Raw genomic sequence first — 18959 nt, 5'->3', positions numbered from 1 at the left:
TGTTGATTTTGTGATGAAAATTGACAACGAAGTATTATCTGTTATGTTGGCACCCACTTTTTGCCATCGGCCTTTTACTTGTACCACTCCCCCTTGTTGTTAGCATTCTCCGCTTTAGCTTTAACGCGATCCTGATCGGCGATTCAGGTCTACTTTAGCGTTTCAGCATCTTTGATAGTGTTCATAATACAATTCGAGTTTTTGTGAGGTGGAAATAGCCTCATTAAAATTATAATATAACTTATTAGACGTATTTATTTGAAAATCTATATTACTACACGCGGAATGTCACTAAATGTTTGACGGAGATGATGTCCCCAGCAGAGGAAGGTAATTTAGCCTCTTAAAAAGTCACAATTGTTGCATTTATGATGTTTTTCCAGGCGCAGTATCCGAAGCGGAATTAGACGTCGAAGGAGAAGCCAATATTAACGCTGCACCTGGAGAAAACGGGCTAAATGAACCAGAAGCCGCGCCAAATGGTGTAGACCGTGTAGACGAGGAAGGGGACAATGAAGAAGAAGAAGAAAATGATGCAGAGCCTTCAACCAGTGATGTTGATGCAGTAGGAATTGAGCAAATTGAAAATTGTGTGGACGATGTAGAGCCCGAAACAACGAATGAAAACAACAGAGACAGCAGTTTTGAAAACGGGGGGGTGTCTGAGGAAAAGGGCGATGAAGCTGACAATGAGCAGGATGAAATTTTGGAAACAACCAGTGAGCGGGGCGCTGCTGATGAAGAACGGGACGGAACACCTACGCTTGACGAGAATCTACCCATAGGGCTGGAGGGATTGGAGACAGAGCCTATATCTGAAGAGGAAGAGCGAGAAGCAGAGGAGGGAGAAATAATAGGCGAAGAAAAGGTGGAAATCGCTTGGAAAAAACCGAGTGGAAGACGGAATTATCGGGATAAAAAAGCTAAAGAAGAGGAAGAGGAAAAGGTCGAAGAGACCCCAAAACTTCGGCCAATTGAAGAAAAAAGAAGAGAAGCTCGCAAGAAAGAAAAGAAAAAACAACAGCTGGTAAGATAGCTATTAAATCCTGAGGAAAAGTCTGCTGGCATGGAGAGCTTATAAATTTTGCATTTTAAAAAAATATATCTAGAGTAAAAGTCCCTAATTTCATGGATAATCCGTTATAAAAATTAATTCGGATTTAACCCAGGAAAAATTTCTAAACTAGCTTAATTTAATGAAAATGTAATTATTGGATAAAAATCAAAGCTGTACGAACACTAACAGCCAGTACATTGCTGCACGCGATTTTCTCAACACACTTTTTTCGGTAAAAAGTTTTAGAAAAAATCACAATTTTTGCACAAATATGCAATTTGCCCATCAATTGATTCTTCTCTTATAGCGGATTGCAAACATTCTTAGTTAATTGAAATGCGACCACTTTTCAAGAAATTGTGGCAGTTTGAAATATGTAATAATTTTGAGGGCGTGGATCTGGACATCTGGTAAACCAACAATATCGGAAATTTGGCAAATTATCATCTTTTCTCAAACAAATTGAGGTTTTAGTAAAAACCTCAATTAATTTCGAATTAAAAGGGAGTCAGCCCTTGTTTTTATTTCCACAATGTTAAAATATTATCGAATAAAATACTTTTACTTTCATTAGGAAAAAATTCCCACCTGCTTCGATTTGTTTGTTGCGGGGAAAGTACATATATTAAACAATAAATTAATGTTCAGTTACGAGTTTTTAAAACCTTACGATTTAAAAAGCGTATATAATCAAAATAGCTGGAAAAGTGGAAAATCTCATAATACGATATCTTTGTATGATTTTTTAAACAAAATGTGCAACTCAAAACTGTACATTTGTCACGATTCTTATTAAGAAAAGGATAAATATTTTGAAAATTAGTCAAACACAAGAATTGTCCACCAAAAACGTCTAAATCAGCATTTTTACTAAATTCGCACCATAAAACTACAATTTATTTTAAAGAACATCTAAAATACTCATCCCAAGTATTTTTTTCATTCAGATTGCTGATAAACATAACTATTTTTCAGGCCACAAAACGCCGGAAAGATCTTGAAAGATATGATGTACGAAGGATAGTCAACGAACGAAAAGATCGGCGGCCAAGCACAGACCGTTTCGGCCGAGTTATCAGAAGAGAGAGGCGGAGTGAGGAGAGAAGCAGCCCTGAAAGCAAAAGACGCAGACGCAGCAGTGACAGACGCCACTCTTCCGAGAGACGGCGGGAGTCGCCGGAAAAAAGACATTCTGTCGAAAGGAGAAAGCACTCTCCAGACCGCAGAAAAGGCTCGCCTGCGCGGCGGAAGAGCACTCCCGACCGCAGGAAGAGCAGTCCAGAGCGCAGGAAGGTCACTCCTGACCGCAGGAAGGGTAGTCCAGAGCGCAGGAAGGGCAGTCCAGAGCGCAGGAAGGGTAGTCCAGAGCGTAGGAAAGGTTCGGCAGATAGGAGAAAGAGTCCTGAACGCAGGAAAAGTTCTCCAGAGAGAAGAAAGAATACTCCTGAGAGGAGGAGACATTCGTCTGAAAGGCGGAGGCATGCTTCGGAGTCGAGGCAACTCAGCCCTGAGAGACGGCGCTCCTTGGAGAGGAGAAATCACAGCCCAGTGAGACGACGCAGCAGGGAAAAAAGGCACAGTCCCGAGGTGTGGCCGGAGGTTCGGCGAACAAGCCCTGACCCTCGGCGCAGCGTCCACGAAAGGTTAGGTTTCCGAGTGCAGGATGCGGAACAGGTGGAGAGGCGGCGGCGCAAACGCAAGAAGGAGAAGCGGAGGAAGGAGGTGATCGCAAGGGGAAACAACATATTGATATCTGTCAACTTCAAGAAGCAAAGGGAGCCGCCCCAAGAGAGGCCGCGGACCCCTACGCCGCCTCCGCCACCCCCGCCGCCAGCCCCGGCCGTCAAGGAGAAGAAGAAGAAGGAGAGGAGGAAGAAAATCGCAAAGATGGCATCCAAGAAGCGACCGATTGCAGTCATTAACTTAGAGGCGGAGCCAGCGCCTGAAGTCGTGATACCGGAAGGGCCGAAAACCCCTCCTGAACCGCAAATCAAATTCAGCATCATGACCAAGACGAGCCTGAAACCCCTGGTCAATCCTTTGCACGAGGAAGAGGAGGACGACGAAGAAGTCGTACAGGCTGAGCCTGCCCCAGAAGTCGTCCCCGAAGCCGCTGACCCCGCCCCCACCCAACCTGAAGAGTCCACTGACGTGTACAACCCCTTCGAGCCGACCAACTCACCTGCGGAAGACTCCAAAGAGCCGGAGCCCGAAGAGGCTCCTCTCCAAGAAGAGAAACAGGATGAAGAAGCACCAGCCGAGACGCCGGCGCAACCTGAAGTGCAAGAAACACCCACCCCTGAACCTGTGGAGGAAGCTCCCAAGGTCACCACGGCTGCGAGTCCCCCTAAGATTCGTCCCCCGCCTCCTGTGGTCGCCGTTCCGCCTCTGGCGGCCTCGCTCGTTCTACAGCCGCAGCTTAACCTGGTGCCCCTGTTGCTTCAAGCGGCGCCCACGCTCTTGGCGCAGCTCCGACTGCCGAACAGCGTGCAAACGCAGCTGCCAGACACCACGACGGACGTTGTGGACATGGAACTCGAGAGTCCCTACTCCCCTGCAGCGTCCGAGGGCGATGATCTCTTTGAACCGCCGGCAGCCAGGGAAGGGAAAAGATCAAAACGGGCTCCGGCTGCTGAAAGCAAAGCGCCTGGAGATAAGTTTGATGCTTTGAGAGGCGCTTGGAAGGCCAAAACTGGAGCACCTACTAAAACAAAAAGTACTGAAGCTCTTGAAATATATTTGCGTGCAGGCTCGTGATTGTGGAATTCGTTTCAGGTAAAAAAGAAATTACCATAAAAATGGATGAAGATCAACTACGCATTCTCGATGATGTGCCAAGCTCTGCAGTTGAATTACAAGTCAAAGAAAAGGTTTGTATTCAAAATATAATATCATCTAGGGCTGTGAATTTTAGTCTAAAATATTCGTTGCAAATAGTCGACTGTTTTATTTTATTTTTAGAAATTTAGTAGATTTTACATGGTTATTAGTTAATCGTTAACTTGAACTTAAGGATGTAAACCTCCTTTTTTAGTCTTCAGATTCCACCATTTTTCCAGGTATTTCAACATCCTGGGAAATTTATTCTTTAGAAATGCTTTAAAGTATTATTTTTAATGAAGCTTGTCTTCAATTCACAAATGGAGAGTTTTTATCTTACAGAGTTCTATCAAAGAATGAAAGAGCTTCCCAGCTACTTGTGCAATCTGTACGCTATCTGTAAAGTTCGAGGTTTTTATCTAGTAAGAATGTTGACTGACTAAATTCGATATAGTTACAGCATTTCAATTTTCTCTGTGAAAGAATTTTCTTACTGATTTATTTTATTTGTTTTTCTTGCAAAGACAACACTTATACAGTAAATAAAACTGAAAAACTATAAATGAAATTATGCATTAAATTGCAACTTAATCAAATTAAAATTTAAGTTAAAGTATTTTCCCACAAATTATTTTTGGCTCAAAAATTTGAAATTAATTTAAATAATTTGCTTTAGTAAGCTATTTTGCCCAAAGAGCCACTAAGCAATACCCGAATAGAAAAAAAATAATGAAATGAAGAGAATTACTAGCGCCAAAAATTGGTGATTACGTTAAAAAGCAGTGTTGAAAAAACCGGGTGGTAAGATAATGCAACTCTTGGATTTAGAAATTATGAATTCTTACAATTTTAGTTTGTTTGGCTCAAAATTGCGAGTTGATACCATGATGAATAATAGAAGCGCAGGAAAAACTGTCGATCATATAAAATCACAGCCCTGGCCATTTATCTGCATTTTATTAATATATATTCCAAAATTTAGTACTTAAAAAAGCTCAACCACCAAGAACGAGTCGTGGATGAAGTTAAGTTGGCGCTGAAACCGCACTACGCTCGTAAAAAAGTCAACAAAGATCAATACAAGGAAATCCTACGCCGGGCTGTGCCAAAGGTGAGATTTTGAATATCACCTGGAGGAACGAGTACTAATGACTTTTAAATCTTCCAGATATGTCACTCTAGGAGAAGGGAAATTAATCCACATAAGGTACGCAGACTTGTGAGTGCTTACATAAAGAAAATATGCGGCAGCAAAAGCAAGACCACTGCATCGTAGTTTGGTGGGCGAAGCCTATTGTTGTGACACCTCAGAAATGACTGAATGGGAAAGTTTAACTTATGATCCAGCAATCGTGTTTGCAATTGAATTAACACTAATATTTATAAGATTCATCTTTAAAAACCTTAGTATAACTATATGGAAATTCTTTTTGTGTTATTATTTAAATTACATACAACAAAATAATTGTGATGCATTTAGAACTTTTATTTAGAATAAAATTGACATAATTAGACTTGCTTTCTTTTATTGAAATTGACAACACATTTAAAATTCATGCTATTTACAAGTAATGAAGAAAGTTTCAGTCACAAGCACACTATTGGAAAGGAGTAAAATTTTATCCCCTTTAATATGAGAGTTAAGACGGACGAGAGTATAAATTCGCCCTAATTGCAAATCTAGTCTACATGTGATGCAGCAGAGAGCTCGTCATTGACCAAGACTTTGTCCTCAGCAGCGTGCTGCGCGAGTTGTTCCAAATAATACTTAATCTTCATTTTGACGTCGTCAGCAGGGTTGATCAAGTCTTCCAGCATCTTCTCATACAAGTTTGCGAGTTGCCAGAAGCGTTTTGGTTTAGAGGTCGGCTTCCAAACTGACTTGACGTCATGAAGGGTCATGTATTTGCCGAAGATGACCACGTGGGCAGTCGCAGCGGTGGCGTAGAGGTCCAGATCAAAGTGCCAGGGTTGCTGATTGCGCATGGCAACGCACTTGTTCTCTCCTTTCAGTGAGGCAGTGAACTGGACGTCCGGGGGCAAGTGCGAAAGGTCGATGCAACGCCCAAAGTCGATCAGCTGAAGATGGAACTTGAAATTCGATCCATGCCTGTACAGTTCAGAGTTAAGAAAGGAACGAAATTATCAAACTCAACTTTACCTGATGGGAACAACCAGGAAGTTGTCAGGTTTGATGTCAGTGTGGATTATTTGAGCGTCAATCAAAGCATCGGTGATGAGCAGGATTTGATACAACAAGTACGATTTGGTGGCTTCGGACATGTTCTGTTTGGCGTTGACAGCACTGAGCAGGGTGACTTCAGATTTGAACGGCATTTCCAGGATTGTTCCATTTGAGTAAATCACAGCCGATGAAATCTCACAGAAGTGTTCAATCTGCAAAAAAATTAGGAAAAATTTAAAATTCTCGACTTTAAAAATTAAATGTTTACCAAATGAGACGGAACACGCCTCCTCAAACTTCTGCTGATGTGAAGCTCCCATCCTGTGACGTCTTTGGTGATGAGTTTCACGACTAATGGCTCCTCAGCTTTGTAGACTTTTCCATAGGCGCCCTCTCCAAGAACCTTCTTGAGTTTCAAACTTCTCTTTCCGTAACGATAGGCTTGGTTGGCCCGAGCAACAGGCATGGAGCCATCGTAATACAGGATTCCTTCAATGCAGGGAACCAAGCGTTGCTGCAGTTGTGTACTCCAAGGGTCCTCGATGATATTTCCCATACTGTGAAAAATCGCTTTTATTAGTTTAGTTGATTGAAAGATTATAACAATTAAAAAAGTGATTGAATATTTCTAAATTGACTATAAAATGCAGTTTTTGCTTGATTTAGATTACACTTGGTTCATAATCAATGTTTGATGGGCCAAATTAATCGGTAGCTCATTTATAGCATTGAGAAAAATACTGGAATTTTCCTGGGCTTTGTAAGTTTTTTAAGGTTAACCGTAGAACATAAAACTATACATATTCTAGAAGCTGATAAAAATTGTAGATTTTTTGGTGGCATTTTGCTTAAAAAATTATACATCTAAAAAGGGAATTTAATTTTTTTAGAGACAAATTGGTTGAGTGACCTAGAAATTGGCTCAGGCAGTTTGTAAATACTATCTCAAACAATTATTGATCCATTTGCAATTTTCCTAGCCAGAGCTAAAATTTCAAGAGCCTTTCTGAAAAAATAAAAGTCGCCCATACACAGTAAATACCACCACTATTTAAATGAAACCAAGTTAATTATAAAAAAATTGTTTCTTTTACAAGCAGGTCATGATAAATGCAAAAATACAAACCTGTCCTTATCCTTGCTTGCGGATATTTCCTCAGGTTCCTCTTCTAGCAGTTCCAATTTCACCGGCGCTACCAGATGTTCAGTTTCAGCAGCGACCGACTGTCCAGGAGTTTTCAAGTACAAGCTGAAGGCCTTGCTGCTGGCTGTCGAGACGCCACTGCTGCTGCTACTGCCGCTTCTGCTGCCTCTCGACTCGCCCGTCATCTCTAATATGGGACTCAGTATGGTGTGTCTGGTGTCCTGGGGCTGCATCAAGAGGGACTGCGGCTGGTGCATGAAAGGGGTTGACGACAGTGAAGGGGGAGGCTTCTTCATCAGGTTGACAGTGACGTCGTCGAGGTAGCTAACAGGCCCATTGCAGAGTGGGCCGATGACAAAGCAGGTATCCTCGTCTTCGATGCCAAAACTTTTCTTCGGTGCTCTGCTTTCCTTCTCAGTGGGAGGGAGAAAGGCTGCCTCAGGCACCCTGTTTTCGTCGTTTTCAATGCCATTTTCGGTCCGGTGCTCAGGAGGAGGCACGTGAGGAAGCTCTGGCAAGCGGGGATAGGGCTGAGGCACAAATTCTTCCTCTTCGTCACTTTCTTCTTCAGGCGCTTGCTCTGTGGCCTCTGTGACGTGCATATCACCAACCATTATATCAAGCCTGGGCTGAAGAACTGGAAAATATATTAAAATTAAGGTATGACAAAAAGGGAGGAAAATTGAGTTTCAATCTGTTGTTTTTTCTGGAATATATTGCAATCTGTAGAGACGAATTAAATAGTAAGTCCCTCAATAATTTACAACTTGTAATTAGTCTCCAACAAAAATTCCAGGAAAAACCCTTCCAACTTAAACGATGAGTCCTGTGTTGACCAAGTGAAGCCAGCAAATTAATTTAAAAGCAATATTATAAAAATAACGATATAATTGTAATTTATAACTATATTTTTGGCCATGGTTGAATTTAATTCATTTTTTGTCTCTTAGAATGCTAATACAGAACCATTATTCATGTGACAATCTTCAGCCTGATCTGCCCCAATGCGCGCCTGCAGAATCAAGGCGCGGCCGCTACCCAAGGCATACAGTTTCATTATTTATAAAATATGAAATTGGCTTTTAACCTTTAAGCTCAAGATTTTTTAGTAAACAATTCTAACAGGAAATTTGTAATTATTTTTATAGATGATACTTTCAAATATATTCAATTGCAAAACGAGGCATTTCATTATTAAAGAAAATTAAGCTTAATATTTAGTGTTTTTAACCCAAAATTTCTACCACTTTGCAAAATAAAAATAAATTGCCTAAAAAAATGGAACATTGTTGCTGCTTAAGTCCGCAGGAATAAAACCGGATATAGAAAAAAACAAGATAATGAATATGAATAATTATTTAACTTTGGCAGTTGAAAGAAAATTTTACCTGGTCTTCGGTCAGGACCTCCAAAGTATTTAACACCTTCTGAAATATTTTGAACTTAAGTCTTATGTTTTTTAAAATCTTTCTAATTGACTCACCATTATCAGCAAATACTTTTAATGGAGCTGCTTTAGAATTTTCTCCTGCAACTGAAAATCATTTGGAAATTGAACCAATTCAAAACAACTTAAATCTCTACTACCATTTTCTTGATTATCAGTAAATATTGGAAATGGAGCCGACACTGGAGCTTGAATTATTGGAGGATCTGAAAATACTTTGAAGATTGGGGCACTCTGAGTGTCTTGGTAGATGTCAAAATTCACTAGAATAAAATTTATTAGACCCAAATAATCAAGAGTAGCTAAGACTACGTTTTGGTGGAGTAGCGGGAGGTGTTTCCCTTCTTGAAATCCACAAATCTTCAACAGCAGCAAGTGCTTCTCTTGTGTGGACGGTCATGGACTGGCCGAAAAGAACTGATTGGTTATTGCTCCTGGCAACCCAATCTCTGGCTCTTAGTTCTTCAAGACTAAATTCTGTGTTGTCCACATACACCCTGTGCCTGTCATACATGCAAACCTAAATTTAATATTTGAGTTAATTATATACTTAAATTAAGATGTGCAATTGTACTTGGTTAGGATTCTCAGGCTCAAATAGTGCAACTGGGACTTCCAATTTTTCTCTCAACTTGTTAAGATATTTTTTAGCTCTTAATTCTTCACAGCTAAATTCTTCGCCATCATGGATAGCCTTGAACACAAGCATTTCAACCCTCTGAACTTTCACAGGCGGTTCTTCAATCTTATGCTGAGCAGACATCTTGCGTTTTCTCCACGCCTCAGCTCTCAGCTCTTCGAAACTGAATTCTGTTCCTCCGCAGTACACCTTGGCCTTGCAGTACATGGGTTTGATCTTGTCATTGACTGGCTCAAAGTATGCCAGAGGCCATTCAGGCTCCTTTTGATGCTTCACCTCCTGAAGCACCCGTTTTACTGGCAACTTGTTTTTTGGTGTCGCCATCACACTGGGAATTGGGTCTTCAAGAACCTGTTTAAATTGTGTTTTAGTTCATTTTTATCGCAGATAAATTGAAAGAACAAAAACTAGATGTTTAAAAAGAAAATACCTAAATGGGTAAGATTTTATCCATCGATAAATATTAAAAATGTTAATACTACTTACGTAATTAAAAATATATGCGGAATGTTCATTTTTCCATGATTTCTAGGGGCTTATAATTTATAAAGGTATTTTCAGAAAATACTTAATACTTAAGATGATTTTCCGTGTACAAAGTCCAAGTAAAAAGTTTATAGTATTTAAATTTAGAAGGATCTTGAAAAAATGTTAACCTTGTTCAAATTTCAAGCTATTTTTAGTTGTTTTCTTTTAAAATGTGCCAATTGATCACATTTTTAGTTTAAATTGTTAAGCGTTTTTTTTTAAATAAAGCGCCTTTTCTTTTTTAGGCGAAACAAACGATAAAATATTAAAATCTCATGTTATCCAGATTTTTTTTAGAAAATTGACAATCATAAAAAATTTGAGGAAGTGATTAATTATATTTAAAACGTTTTTTTCTTGTGAAGTCAGACAAAAACATACCTCAAAAGGTGTGCTCAGCATAGGTTTAGCATCCCTTCCGCTGGCTGCGTCAGTCCACTTAGAAGGTGCGGCCTCATTTTCTGCCCTCGCCTTCTCGTCGGGCAGTTCTCTCAGCAATTGACGTCTCGGTTTGACATTTTCGGTCCCGCTGAACACAAGGAAGGGAGCTACAGCTTCTTCACTGACAGACTTTACAACTTGTCTGCTGGGAACCAATGGCAGAGCCTGCGCTCTTTCAGCCGCCACTCGTCCGTCTGAGCGAGCTTCAAGAGTACCAAACACGGCACGTTGAGGGCCATCTGGCTCCGGATAGTTGTCTGGTTCAGTTTTTGCCGCTCTGAAGCAGAGTCTGTTGATGGCCTTCTCGATGCTCTCTTTGGGGACAGCATTGGCTTCGATTGCTCTTTGCAAGATTCTGTTGGCGCTTCTCAGGTCACCGGTGGCCTCCAGATCCTCCGCCCAACGAATGTAAAAAGTGGCCGAAGTAACGCCAATCCCATGGCCCAGAACGGTCTCGTACAGCTCCATTTTATTCTGCTGAACACTCAGCTGCGAATACAATACATCAGATTTGGCTATTTAAATCCTGTTTAAAATTATGAATTCTTACATATTTAAGCCATAAATCGACGAGTCTGTCATCATTCAGGTAAGATTCCACGCCACTGAAGTTTTTCAAGCATTGCTTGAGTATTTCCCTGAACTGTTTGCCACGACCAGTTGATGTTTGCTCCATCCAAGAGATATACTCAAACCAAGGCTGCATTGGGTCGTCGCCTTCGTAAGAACGCAGGTTCATTTCGAACTGCCTTTTGTGGAAAATTTGAAAATTACGAAAATTAACTTATCTACATAAAACCCCATTAGAAATTCTTTATAACTTACTGCATTTGAGCAATATGCTTGCGTTGCTTGCATTCTGAAAGTGCTTCGCAAAGTTGTTCTGTGTTCCGACCTTGACGCAGGGGTTGGATGTTCTCCTTGCTTTTGTCGATTTCGTCCATTTTATGAATGGGACGTCACCTTTCGCGTGTAGTACGACGAGGACGAAGCTCCAACAAGTCTAATTATCCATCGGAGGTCGAATTTCACAGATCGCACAGCTCTTGTTAGGGATCTTTAAAGTCCCAGGAAATGACCGTTGCTGAGATTCAATTCGCGCTATGGCGCTTCGCCTCCTCTCGCTCTTGGCTGTCTAAGTTGGAGGAAGAGGAAGAGCTGTTTTCCCGCTGAGCGGGCTGGCCAACAAAACTTTTTTACTTGTACTGATTCTTCAGGTTTATCCAGAAATAAAGTACTAAATAATATTATTTTTATAGTATTAAAATATTTTTTTAACAAAACATTTTAAAAATCACTAAAATTCATTTGAGAAGCCTCTGGTGAAGATTAAAATGTTTATTGTAAAGTTGAACAGCTTGCAAAGTATAAAAAGCGCGCCAGAAAAAATGTGGATAATGTGGAAACTGACAATGAGAACATGAAAGAATAAAAAATAAAGAATATAGCAGGAGCAGGAACGTCTTTTCATGCTCGCCGTCTGTAGCGTTTTATTTATTTAATTGATTTAAAGAGGAATGATACTGCAAAAGCCTGGAAAACCTTGTTTTTGCCAATGCATAACCTCGCCCCTTTTAGGATTCAGTTAAAGCCTTAATTGACCTAAGAAGCGCAGTAATTTTTTTGAGAAAATTGGCAAATTTTGAATTTTTACTGTAGGAAGATCTTTTTTATTATTGCTAATTGTTGAACAAATTGTTTATCGATTAAATTGTTTAGGGCAACCATCAACCATCAACAATTCAAATAATTTTCAATTGTTGCCCTGTGTATCATTCCACTTTAATCATATTTCAAACAAGTTTTAGGTTTATAAAAAATGTTAACGAGCATACGAAAATTTATTGTTCGCTTTATTTTACAACGGAATTTTAGAATTTTTCATTTTCATCAATCTTTGGGAAGGGGTGATGAATGATCTCTCAGAAATTTGAATGATTCTTCTTTAATAACAGAAAACTTGGAACAAACAGAATTCAAATCGAAATCAGAACAACAATATTCAATTCATTGAATTATTTGAGCTCGGACACTCGGACAGACTAACATTCATAGAGAAACGAATAATTATTAAATTGTTAGTGCAGAGCGGTGCAGAGCGTACAGAGTTGAGAGTTGATAAAAAATAAAGCCATAAGGTGGCGCTGGTGGCATCTCAAAAAAGGGGGCGTGTTCGCGCAAGCTCTCGTGTCTCGTGCGCAAACAAAATTAAAATATTCATCGGCTTTAGACTCGAAATCGTTTTCAGCTGCGTGCAGTCTGCTGAAAGTCGCGTTGATTCGAAAGGACAACTGAATTGCCGGCGATGCAATAATGGAAGCCTCACACCCCGAGGTGCTGGCCGCTCTCGCAGCGGCCACCAGCCAAGACATAAATCTGCTGCGGCCGGCAGAGATGCGCCTCAAGGGATGGGAGACATCGCCCGGCTTCTATGCGGCCCTCTTGTCCGCCTTCGCCGACCTTGGACAGCCCGTCAACGTGCGCTGGATGGCCGTTTTGTGCATGAAGAACGGAGTCGACCGATTCTGGCGCCGCAACGCACCCAATGCAATTAGCGAAGGCGAAAAGGCATCTGTTCGACAGGCGTTGGTCGCTTGTTGTCTCCGTGAACCCGCACCGCAGGTGTGATTTGAATTATTGGTTAAAATTTGTAAGACCTAAGATAAGAAAAATATTGTTTAAATTCAAATGCGAACCGTCTTTTAAAGCTAATATAACCGATGCAATAGTTAGAATTTTATTCCAATGTATTTACGTTGTTCAAAGAAAACCCTGGGTTTGTTCCGTTATGACAAGCTTAAATTAGAAGATAGTAATTTATTACCAATAAAAATTTTCAATCTGCTTAGTCGAGTAACGAAGCAAAACTTTATTACATAATTAATTGCGTCGTAATGGGAAATTTTATTTTATAGGAAATTTGTGTTCAATCATCATGACTGTAATTTATAAGCAGACTCTCCTTAAGAAGAAGAATCGAATAATGTGTTTAAAATTTTGTAAATTCAAAGCGAACCCAGCATTTTCACGAAAATTTTAGCTATTAAATCTCACTTTGAAAAAAATATTTGTGAAATTTTTTGCATTACGCATTTGTTTAATTTACTGACGAGTGTTGTTTAAAATTCCTGTTCTAGATTCTGACACAACTAGCAGTTTTATCTTCCAAAATCGCCCGACACGATTGGCCAAGGGAATGGCCAGAGTTGCTGAACCAGCTTTTAGAAGGAGTGCAGCAGCCAGGAACGAGACAGCAAGCCTTGTTAGTTCTGCATCACGTGGTAAAGACGTTAAGCTCAAAGAGGCTGGCCGGCGACCGCAGGCTCTTCCAGGAGCTGTCTTCCTCCCTCTTTCCCCACATTCTGCTTGTTTTTGAGCAGAACATGGCAGCGCAGGCTGTCACAGAAGGAACACTGGCGCTCAAGATTTTGCGACAGATCACAGTGCACGGGTTCAAGGCCCCTTATGAAGAGGCTGCAGTGAGATCTTTCCTCGATTCAGCGATTCCTAGAACAAGAGTTCTCATTGAAATGCGGCAAAATGCCTCTGACCAAGCGGCAATCCAAAAACTGGCTTCGTTAATGCTTAAGGTGTTTACTGATTTTTCAAAGCTAATCCGTCTTTATTAAAATAATCATATGGCTTGATTTTGAGGAGAATAATCAGTACATGAACAGATTATAAATTTTAATATTTTTAATTATTTTTTGAGTGCCATCCATTTCTTTTTCTCCTAAAACGATGAATAATCTACTTCATTATTAAAAACTTGGAAATCGATCTTTTTAAATTTTGCATTTTTCTACAACGAAATGCACGTCTAGCAGTTTCTTCAAGAACAGCGCGTAACCCGTGGTAAAATTTTAAAAGGGACATGCTTCTGTTTTTTTTTTTAAACGATCGTTTTGAAAAGCGCTGGAAACGTGAAAGTCGTAAAATTTAACGATTTGACTGTGCATCTGGGGAAATTTTGGAATAAAGGCAAATCTCTTCAGAGAATTAGAAAGGAAGGGTCTCAAAGCGTGGGAAAATCATAAATTTAGATGTTACAGAGAACTCGTATGTGGTATGAGGGAAATTCCAAAAAGCTTATTACTCGATTTATCCTCAAATTTCATTTAAAGCTGTTCATCCTGATTAAAATCTCGGAGAGCTGAGTCATTTGATAATTTAATTTTCATAAATTTACTTGCTCATGCAATTTTATCCTTTTTCATCCTGTTACTTTACTAAATTATTTAAAAATTTCAGCTATTATCAGACATTCTGGAGAACCATCCGTTCTCCTTCGGGCCTTTGGTTGCCAGCACCCTGCAACTGATCGACAACCTTATCCTGAACGATACGGGTTGCAGCCTTCTTTTCGAAAGGGCCGCAGTTCAGCTTTTGAACCTCTTGAAGGGCATCCTATTGTGCTCGGAGTTCAAAAGCGACGCTTTCCCTGCTGGTCAGCAGGCGCAGCAGGCCAAAAGTCAGTTTTTCACGCCGCAGTTGCTGCAGGCGCTGTGTCAGCGACTTGTCGCTCGATTCCTACCTCTTAGCCAGGATGAACTTAAGCAGTGGGCCGAGGACGCGGAAGCCTTTGCTGCTGACGAGGGAGGCGAGTGCTGGAGATACGCACTCAGACCGTGCGTCGAGAGCTGCTTTGTTGCTCTCTTCAAGGAATATAATAGTCACATGGTTCCGCCTCTCATCCAAATGATGCAGTCCAACTTGAGTCCGACAACTCCAATTCTTCTTAAAGAGGCTATTTACACGGCTGTTGGACTTGTGTCTTATGAACTGTACGATGAGGTCGATTTTGACTCGTGGTTCAAAGGACCGCTCAGAGAGGAGCTCACCTGCACTCAGGTAATATTTAATAATTTTGTTCCAAGTTCTGTTCTTTTCTACATATTCTTCGGGTAAAATAGTTGGTTGTAGACAGTTTGAAGAATCGATCACTCAAAATTGAGGCCTTTTTATAAAATTTTTATTCGTTTTGTAATGCCTGCAATCTTGATTTTTAACTTTAATTTCCCATTGAATATTATTTATTATGAAAGATTGAAAAAATCCATAACTTCCCTCGCAAACGGGTAAAATTGGAATATCAACCACAGTTCAACAAATTTTTTTTTTTTTTTTCGAGAAAATGAAAAATATTTGTATTGAAGAAGCCTATGCCCAGGAACGGCGGTTCTTTTTTTAAAAAAAATCAGAAATTAATAATTAATTACTAATTCTAACTGTAATTAACTGCCAGTGCCAGATAATGTTAAGTAAATTGATTTTAATTCAAGAGTTTTTTTAATACATTTATACAAATCATACGAATTCAAGTTTTATCCCTTGCGCCTTTGCTTTGAAAAGGATCTTGTTTGAATTAATTTATGTTTACAGGCCGACTACCGCATAATCCGCCGTCGAATTGCGTGGCTGTTGGGCCAATGGTCTTCCGTGAAGCTGTCCCCCGACCTGCGTCCCCTATTATATTCCTCACAAATGACCCTGCTATCAGCAGACGAGGACATGGCTGTCAGATTGGCCGCAGCTCAATCTCTGCGAAACTCGTTGGACGACTTTGACTTCAGTCCAGAGCAAATCGAGCCCATTCTCGGCGATTGCTTCAATTTACTGCTCACCCTGCTGCGCGACGCCCGCGAGTGCGATTCCAAAATGCGCGTGCTGTCCGTCGCCTCGTTCGTGGTGGAGAGAGTGGGCCAGGCGGTTCGTCCACATGCCGCCGCCCTCGTGCAGTGTCTTCCCCAGCTGTGGGCCGAGAACCACCCCATGCTGCGAGCCGCGGTGGCGGGTGCCCTCATCCCCCTCGTGTCCGCGCTGGGACCCGACCACAACCAACTCTCCAACTTCCTGCTGCCCGTGGTGGAAACGGCCACCAACATGAACGAGGAAGCCCACGTGTACCTGTTAGAAGATGGCCTCGATCTCTGGCTCTGCATCATGGAAAACGTCGCCCAAATGAGTCCGCAGTTGTTGATGCTGTGGCCCAGGTTGGCGACGCTCATGGAAATGACCACCGAGCACTTGCAGATATGTCTACAGCTCACCAAAGCCTACCTCCTTTTGGCGCCTACTCAGTTCCTTGAGACGCACGGAAGAAATTTGGTTCATGTACTTAATGATATCATGGTTGACATCAAACCTGAAGGACAATTGCAGGTTTGGAACTCTATACCTTTCAGTATTTGCGAATTTTTGACCTTTTGCATGGAAAAATTTGCTTTGTATCGGCTTTATCTGCACACCATTAGAACTGTACGAGATTTTGAGCACATCAGGGCGTATCCTGAGCGCCCTGATTACTTCTAAAGGGTAAAATTGCACATGATAAGAAATATTTTGACTTGGCCGTTCCAATGGTATGCAGATCTTGCAGATCAAACCAACAGAGAGCTTGAGAGCTACCCTGACGCCAGGGTTGAATTTCTTACCTGAACTGATGGTCTTTTCTGACCTCAGGTGTGCCCCCAACAATGTGTCTCAGGTCTCCTTCAACAAATCGTGCAATTTTGATTTTCTCAATATTCACCTGAACAAAAAATATCCTTAAATCAACTTTGGACCTTTTTGAAAACAAAAATTTTAAAAATTATTCGCCAACCTGAAAATTTTATACATGTTATAAACACTTGGGACAACATTTTGTCCAATTCTCAGAACAAATTAAAAAAATATATATTTTATGAGATTTTAATAAATTAAACAAAGTCTGAAACTAACCAAATTTTTAAATAATACGTGGTTTAAATTTACAAGTTGTAGGCTATCTAATTGGGCATCTTTTGGCTCTAAGGTAAATGTTTAACATCTTTAGAGCTCAAGATATTCTTATTTTTGTGAATTCAGAAATGCACGATTCTCCAGTTTTAATAATTAATTAAAGGTCTTAAAATTTTTCCGGCAAACATGGATACTTTGACCCCTTAATATCACTCTAATATCATACCATGCAATCAAGATGCGGTGCTCTAATAAAACTGAAAAAATTTACAATCTCATAGAAACGCCCTTGTATCGCAAGAATGACTGTCTTCAAATGAGATAGGTCTTGGGAATTAATTAAAATTTCACATTAATATCACTTTCAAGCTCAAAATCAGGTTTGTGAGTAATTTCTTAAGTTAATAATAACGACAGAAAGACATGTAATCTTTTAAAATTGGAGGAATTGAAAATTTTAAATTGCAGAACTTATTTTGTTTAGAAATTGACCATTCTAAATTCTCGGCGTGTCTCTTTATGAATCGATTCGAGGTATGCGCGATTCACTCAATCTACATTCAATGCTGGAGTGAAATAAAATTTACTCACAAAACAACCGTGTATTTTATCTCCTCCATTTGATATTCCAATGGTGTGTGAAGCGTGCGTGATTTTGCAATGCTTTAAATTCACAGATCCTGCGTCTCGTCGAGTTGATCCAGCGCGCAGAGCCAGCGGCCATGAGCCTTTTGCAACCCCTTGTGTGTCGCGTCGTCTGCAGCGTCTTGCAGGGGGACGCATTGCCCATGCTGATGGCCCTGCAGTTCTCGGTCCTGGCCCGACTGTTGCTGGACGCGCAGAACGTAATCGCGGAATCCATCAACTCGATCGTCCAAATTTCTGGCGAGACGCCCGACGCCGTTTTGCAGAGAGTCCTCGAAGTGTGGCTCTTCAACATGAACCTCTTCACGCAACCTGAGCGGCGCAAATTGCTGGCCTTGGCGTTGGTGACGCTTTTGGCCGCTGACGACCGCAGATTCTGCGGTATCCTCTTGGCTGTGGCCGAGGTATGTGTTAAAGACGATCTGTATTGATTTTTTTATTAATTACTTTTATATGAAAGTTGGAGAAATGCTAAATTTTACCAAAGTTTGTGTTAATTCCTGAAAAAAATAACTTAAATAATTTGGTACACAGGTGATGAGACGAATTGATTGATACTTAATTTTTTAATTTTAACAAAATCTTAATTTTTTATATGAATATTGAATTAAATTTCGTTCATTTTTTAAAATACATTTTGCAGTATTTAAGCAAAGGAAGAATTAATTTTTACTTGTTTAAATATTTGGACCAAAAAACGTCAAATATATATTTAAAAAACTTAATGAAAAAGTAAAGCAAATCTAAAGCTTTAAGTGTATGTGTGTACTATTAATGAATAAAAAATAGCACTCAAAAGAGGCACCTGAATTTACCTCATGATGAAAATCTCCTAGAGTGTAAAAAATTCCCTTTTATCAATTAAAAAAAATCGGGAGCTTGACAGTTTCGAGTAATGGACGGTGGATTTAAATAGCAATTGTGCTCCTCCCGCAGGTCCTTAACGACTTGCACGGACCTCAGGGTGACACGCTGCTGCTCGGATCGATTGCTCTTGAGGAAGACAGCTGTGAGGAAGACTCGACAGAGTTCGAGCGACGCCGCAAGCGCCTCAGCCTGACGGACCCTGTGTACTTGAGAGTGCTGGCTACTGCTCTCCAAGAGCAACTAGATCGACTGAAACGGCAAGTTGGGCAGCAGACCTGGGTGCAGCTGGTCTCGTCAGTTGACGTCGAGACGCTGCAGCAGGTTCGAAACTTTGTTACCCTTGACTGAATGATTTTGGAGAATGATACACTACTGATGAATCTTATAATATCGTGATATTATGCCAATAAAATTTTAAAACTGAATTGCAAGGACTTATTAATGAGAAGAGACGCAACATAA

The 18959-nt window shown here is 40.5% G+C and overlaps 3 protein-coding genes across 3 annotated transcripts; 2 read left to right on the top strand and 1 right to left on the bottom strand.

Moving 5' to 3' along the window:
- Window positions 1–90: 90 nt before the first annotated feature.
- LOC135946779 (PHD and RING finger domain-containing protein 1-like) lies at window positions 91–5391 on the top strand. Its single transcript, XM_065495141.1, has 6 exons — window positions 91–330; window positions 384–1027; window positions 2033–3773; window positions 3833–3927; window positions 4860–4988; window positions 5046–5391. The coding sequence occupies exons 1-6, from the start codon at window positions 309–311 to the stop codon at window positions 5151–5153; spliced, it is 2739 nt and encodes a 912-aa protein (XP_065351213.1). The 5' UTR covers window positions 91–308; the 3' UTR covers window positions 5154–5391.
- LOC135946778 (uncharacterized) lies at window positions 5340–11368 on the bottom strand. Its single transcript, XM_065495140.1, has 12 exons — window positions 11088–11368; window positions 10813–11011; window positions 10203–10751; window positions 9228–9644; window positions 8966–9173; window positions 8794–8916; window positions 8690–8740; window positions 8595–8633; window positions 7189–7843; window positions 6331–6619; window positions 6039–6274; window positions 5340–5987 (listed from the first exon to the last, which is right to left on the bottom strand). The coding sequence occupies exons 1-12, from the start codon at window positions 11204–11206 to the stop codon at window positions 5558–5560; spliced, it is 3315 nt and encodes a 1104-aa protein (XP_065351212.1). The 5' UTR covers window positions 11207–11368; the 3' UTR covers window positions 5340–5557.
- Window positions 11369–12463: 1095 nt separating this feature from the next.
- Impbeta11 (importin beta11) lies at window positions 12464–18922 on the top strand. Its single transcript, XM_065496374.1, has 6 exons — window positions 12464–12884; window positions 13400–13852; window positions 14514–15113; window positions 15645–16424; window positions 17663–18034; window positions 18567–18922. The coding sequence occupies exons 1-6, from the start codon at window positions 12576–12578 to the stop codon at window positions 18843–18845; spliced, it is 2793 nt and encodes a 930-aa protein (XP_065352446.1). The 5' UTR covers window positions 12464–12575; the 3' UTR covers window positions 18846–18922.
- The last annotated feature ends 37 nt before the right edge of the window (window positions 18923–18959 follow it).

Source organism: Cloeon dipterum, chromosome X (assembly GCF_949628265.1).
Source record: "Cloeon dipterum chromosome X, ieCloDipt1.1, whole genome shotgun sequence".
Classification (NCBI taxonomy): domain Eukaryota; kingdom Metazoa; phylum Arthropoda; class Insecta; order Ephemeroptera; family Baetidae; genus Cloeon; species Cloeon dipterum.
Note: the sequence above shows the minus strand (reverse complement) of the source record. Positions and strands in the feature narration are given on the sequence as shown.